Source organism: Lepisosteus oculatus, chromosome 3 (assembly GCF_040954835.1).
Source record: "Lepisosteus oculatus isolate fLepOcu1 chromosome 3, fLepOcu1.hap2, whole genome shotgun sequence".
NCBI classification, from domain to species: domain Eukaryota; kingdom Metazoa; phylum Chordata; class Actinopteri; order Semionotiformes; family Lepisosteidae; genus Lepisosteus; species Lepisosteus oculatus.
In genome coordinates this window covers 52,678,044-52,684,043 of record NC_090698.1, presented here as the reverse complement: position 1 = coordinate 52,684,043, position 6,000 = coordinate 52,678,044, and the positions used below count along the sequence as shown (strand labels likewise).

At 34.6% G+C, this 6,000-nt stretch overlaps 1 protein-coding gene across 3 annotated transcripts in view; it reads left to right on the top strand.

The window, feature by feature from the left end:
• The first annotated feature begins 803 nt into the window (after positions 1 to 803).
• The window catches only part of srfbp1 (serum response factor binding protein 1), a 56,531-nt gene continuing 51,334 nt past the window's right edge, over positions 804 to 6,000 (top strand). Inside the window, exon 1 of one of the 3 annotated variants that reach the window (XM_015367765.2) lies at positions 804 to 1,275. In XM_015367765.2, the coding sequence (XP_015223251.2) occupies positions 1,246 to 1,275 (30 nt within the window). In that variant the 5' untranslated portion in view covers positions 804 to 1,245. The remainder of the gene's footprint in view (positions 1,276 to 6,000) is intronic. The other 2 variants (XM_015367757.2, XM_015367747.2) reach the window with 2 other exon arrangements.

The window sequence follows — 6,000 nt, the reverse complement described above, 5'->3', positions numbered from 1 at the left end:
GGATGTAGACAAAACAATTATAATAGACAGAGCTTTATTTAAGTTACAGGTTTTCATTAATATTTTTTGATTATGTAGCACTGTAAATAATGGCTATATTTCTCATCAAATTGTACATATAATCATATATCTGCATATTTAAGTATAGCATATATGTACTAATTAGCAGTATTTAATGTTAAAATTGCAACTTCTGGATGCTGAAATTAGTCCTACATTTCTACAGTACTATTCATTTTTTTTTTGAAGCGCTTTACCCAAATCCTGTCCGAATTGGCGAATAAGCTTCTAAGGCCGTTGTTACGTGAAATGAATCTCAAAACTCATCGTTTCATTCACAATTCCACAAATAAATGTGTATTATAAAGTACGTTGTTAAGATTTAATGTAGGCCAACAAATTACTTTTTGGGGCATTTAAATATCTATTTTTGTATGTAATATGTATCATCAGGGATCAGAAAAATCTTAAAATTGATTCCTAATAGCAGTGTAAAGATTTTTTTCTCATCATTGAGTTGCTTTCTTAAATTCAATTTCTATAATAATCGCGTTACTCCTGGGAAAAGCAGATGTACAGTGTGTGTTTAGACATCCATCTGTACAATCTGTCATTCCCTTTCCCTTTTCGTGGCGCTGTTGTACTTGAAAATTGTAAATGAACCATGTAATATAATTTAATCAGGTGGTTAATCACGGTAATTGACGCTGACCAAAATGGTTTCTTTGAATATCCTGACACAGTAGTAACAAAGAATAGTAATATTATCAGAAAATTTATATTTTTAATATGTTGGTTGACATCAAGACAATAAGACTAACAATTGGCATGTAATGGAATTAGTTACTGACCCTATTTATTCGACTTTGCTACACAAATCGTTGATCGCAAAAGACAGGATAATATTTTAGCGTTGTCATGTAAAAAGTGTTTCAACCTCTTATTTTAACTGGGGTTTTTAGTGTGTTTTAATTAATCTCTTAGTCGAGATACTAGGAGCAATCTGATTGTATTTCACCAACGTAGGTTTTTGTCTCCATTTTAGAATATTTTTATTATTTTGTAAACGCGAAATTCGAAGGTCCTCTTAGGTTTGATTTTCCTAGCTTGCCGTAGGGTGCATGCGCCGTATGGGCTATGTGGTGTTTAGGAGCCACAACGTGTTTGCTTTGGAGAAATTTTTGAAATAGTAAAATATTACTTTTTAAAATTTGTTTTAGAAAAAAATATACAAGTTCGTATAAAATGGCACAAGTTCTTAATCTGAACAATGAGGTAAGAATTACGATTTATGCCTGTCTGGTGGTGTTCACTGTCACTAAAGCATACTTTGCTGTACATTTTCTCTAAACTTACATTTACAGAAATGTGAATCTGTTAATCGTGTAACATTTACTTACACTGTCTAAAATATTATGTTCTTAATTTTAGCTCCTGCAAAAAACACAGAGATTATATTTAAATGATTATATGTGTTTTAAAGTGACTGTGTTCAAAATATAATGGAACTATTTTATGTAATTAAACGATTAGTTAAAATTGCAGGTATTGGTACTGCTTAAAGAACAATATCGTGAAATTGCAAATACTATGTGTTCCCTTTTCGGTTTTGCATCTCAATATACATTTTCGATTATAGAGCATTTAATGGTATGTATTCTTCAGTCTTTTAAAGAATTTAAGCTGTTTTGTGTCTTACCCAGATGTTATGGGCCAGCAAGGCCAGAACGTTTTGTGCTGTCGTCTTATGTTTGATATGTAGCTTCAAAATAAGTGTCAGCAATACACTGCATCGTGACTTTAGTACGTCTAAAAAGCATTCTCGGCTTTTAACTATACAGCAAAACATAATTATTTTTGATTAAACCTTGAAGTTTGCCTTTACGTCATCAGAGTAACAATTATACTCTGATGTCTGTCTTACTGTACATATCGTTCTTATTATATTCTTACTGTACCACCAGTTGGTATATAGAGGTTTGCTAGGGTTTTAGTTCCCACACCGCTAGTACCTCTTTTTATACGTTTTATACTCTTTTCCCTTTTAGTGGCGCTGTTGTACGTGAAAAGTATATAGAAGTCAGTTTTACCAGCTTGTTTTACATTATTAAACATATAACAAATGTACCTAATGTATCAATGTCAACAGTGCAGTAATATCCTTGTCCATAACAGACCGTGTTAAGAAACCGTTTGGCTTACTCTAAGCCCCTTAATGTGAAAAGCCTTGGAATATAATACTTAAGGGATCAGCATTTCATTGGTACTCCATCGTTATAGGAATACATCTTTTTGAACATAATGGAAATACACTTGTTAAGCCTTATAGTGTATGTTTTAGTTTGCCTTTAATTCATAATATTTCTTTCAATTTATCAAATTATTTTAATTTCTGTTTACTGTAGATTTTGATATGTAAAATGTAGATAGGTTCCCTGAGTACGCCCTGGATTGAAAAGTGCTACGTAAGAATAAAATTGATATCTTGAAGAAGAGGCTAAGAGGGACTGTATCACTTTTTTTTAGGTAGTAGGAATTCTGCCTCATTTTCCAGTTTTACATAGGAAAATATTCTTACACTTTTAACATCTAAATTCCTGTCATACAGTATAATATAAATTGTGGGCTGAATTACCCAGTTTTAATAGAGTATTTTTTATTGTTTCTTCATTATTTGAGAATAAACTATGGTAATTTCCTTAAAAAAGTATATACATATTACACATAAGAATGCGATTGTGATATTGGTAACCACAATTGTCACTTAACAACACATTTTGGTGACAAAATGCTTTATACAAATTCTCTACTGCTCATTACAGGGGATTGGAATATTAGATAATTTTGCAGAAATTGGTCAGTTTGTTCTGTATAGCATTCTGCTTCATCACTGCAGGGGGCAGCATTAGCTAAAAGATTTCAAGCATAGACTGCATATCTTACTGTCTGGCAATGATGCATGCACCACGCTACACAGAATGTATTACATATATCACATCTTTCTTTTAACCTGCAGCTCAAGTTACCAAAGGAGCCTCTGCTCTTCTGCTCATTAGCAAATGTTTTATATATTAATGAACATGTGAGTTTTCTGGGGTCAAGAATATAGCAATTTAATACATAATTTAGGATTAAAGCTTGTTGTTAGGCTTTCCAGTTTCACAAACAAACATTTCTTTGGCCACAAACTGGTGGACATTCTGTAACTTTTTGTTCTAGCCTTTAATGTAATTTATTGTTATATTTTATCTGAAGTGTAATTAAATCAGTACATACAAACTGCATTAATGTATAATAGGAAAATTAAGAATGGAAAGAAGTAGAAAAATCCTATAATAACTAAAATGATTACAAATATTTTGAGATATTGATAGAGCTTCCAAAGACACTTGCTATAAACAGAGTTTTTGTAATACACACTTGTTCAGAATAAAGGAGTGGATTAGTTAATCAGAAATTATTTTCTTATTCCTCAAAAAGTTTTGTTTATTTGTTGGTAATTTAACTCATAAACAGAAATGAAACCTTAAAGTTAGTCAGTGTTGTAAAGCCTTTAATTTCAAGTGATGAATTAAGAAATCCAAAAATGATAATACAGTTTGTAAACAAAAAGACTTCCTAAATAGGCTGAAAGGTAAAAACAATTAATTTAGTAGCCAGGTGAATTTTTAGAGGTGTTGACAAGTCACCAGATATCCATATGAGCAATGAGGCCATTCTTTGTGTACCTGTGCATTCCTGTTTAAATTACATAGCTTGAATTTTTATCATTTTTAGATTGTAATGCTGTTGTGAGTAATTTTAAGTTATACTTACTGCGTACCATAAAAACATATTACTTTATGCATGTCGCGCTTTTCGTCAAATAGAGTAATAAGTATGTGGATTTACTTTTGGAAAATAAACAAAATGTCAGTTGCCATTCTGAGTATCAGGACCTTACAGCCAAACGCAATCTGTCAGTAACAGACCATCGGTCATGATACCTTGCTTAGATCGTTGGATCTGTCCAAATGTGACCTCTGGCCAGAAGTGTGAGTCTGCTACAGAATTCCATTTGTGGTGATTAATGGCTACCCGATTGCATGACCACTGTGTTGATGAAGTCTCGGGACCTCACTCGCTAACATTCCCATGGGTTGATCTTGTTATGATAACAGACCTGCAGGATAATCCATGTCTTCATGCTGTTTGTGTAACAGTGCCGATGAGAATACATCAGTTATGTTGTTGATGCCCTACTTTGAGGACTGTTGAACATTTGTAGGATCAGCAGGAATGAAGTGTGGCATCTAGGGCTCGGAGATCTTTGAATAGGCTTGTCCAGACTCGGAGAGAAGTGAGGTGGAATTCTGCAAGACATCGGCAGTCAAGGGCAGAACATCTCTCCTATGTACAGTTTGTATTGCTTCAGATTCTGGCCATACACGCCTGTAATTATCGCAATACAATACACCGAAAGCCTGTAACTTTCATAATAGACCCCCTGTTGGTCAGCCCAATTGATGACAAATATTAATCGGCTACCTAAGTCATGTCTGTTTAATAAAATGGTGTTTGCTCCTCTATCTAGAAAAGATACCAATTTTCCTTATAGGTGTGTGAATTTGTTTTGTTTGATGCTCAGTAGAAAATTGTATGAATCACAAATTGTGTTGTGATACACATGGGAGCGGGGTGCCAAAACAGATCTTTAACAGGATCTTGATAAACACTTGTTTTTTGTTTACAGTGGGCGGGTTGGGATTTTAAAAAAAAAACATGGCACTTTCTCTTCCCGAACTCTATTTTCTCTTCTTCTCGGTCTCCCTCTCTATAAACAGCCTGCCAAGCAGCTTACCATCTTCAAAAAAACAAAATCTCATCCAAAGTAAATCAAAATGTTCTAAAAAAGTCTTGTAGCTCCACGACTGGGGGGTTCCTCAATTGGCCAGGCATTTAATTTTTTTTCTTCTGATGACTGCTGAGCAAGTAAGTCTTTCACCGGCATCTGGTGTACACCAAATTGGAAGCCTCCACTTCCTGTTTTTTTCATTCTCACCTGACCACTGACCAATTTTTTTACACCAATTGGGCAGGTGACTGAGGACAGCGGGTCCTTTTTATCCCTCCCTGGGGAAGGGAACATAGTGGAGACGAGAGCCTCTATCCTGTTTCCACCTACTGCGCACTTAAAATATTTATAAAAGCTTTTGAAGTTCAGTAAATTCATAAGCTTAAGAGGTAAATCTGGGTTTCAGAGGCTTTGAATTTGAAGGCCAGTTTTTATATAAGGTGTAAATGTATCACTATATAAAACTGCCTCCCATATCAATGAAAAATAAACATATATGCCCTTTTTAGTGGAAGAGATTAAAGTAGCACACTAGCCTTGACATCAGAAAAATGGAATCTCAGAGCTTTGCTCACATCGACTATTGTATGTGTTTTACTGACTCTTGTTGTTTTGTGTTCTTGAAAGCCTAAGGGTTTTTTTGGGAATGGTGAGAAATTGCAATTGCATACTGTTTTCTTTTCATACCAGGAAAACACAATAGGATTGGTTGTGTAATTTTGTGATTTTCGCAGGCCATTATATTACACCATTTTCACAGTTTTAGTTTACGTTTTAGAGTAGGAAAGAATAACTGCGTATTCTTTAGTACCGTGCTTTAGTTTATTTCAGTTTGACAAGCTCGTATTTTTGTAAACCCACTCTTTGGTAAGCAGTTTAGGATGAATGTGGAATTTAATACAAACTAGTGAACTTAAACCTAATGTTTGCACTCCATCCATCTGTCCATTTTCGAAATGCTTCATTTAATTCAGGGTACTGGGGAGCCGGCGACTACTATCAGGGCAAGGCAGTCTACACCCTGGACAGGACACCAGTTCATCACAGGGCTGACGCAGAAAGGCACACACTCATACCAGGGCCAGTTTTCCCAGAGGTCAATTAACATACCAGAATGTCTTTGGATAGTGGGGAGGAAACCCAGTCGAACACAGAGAGCACACCAG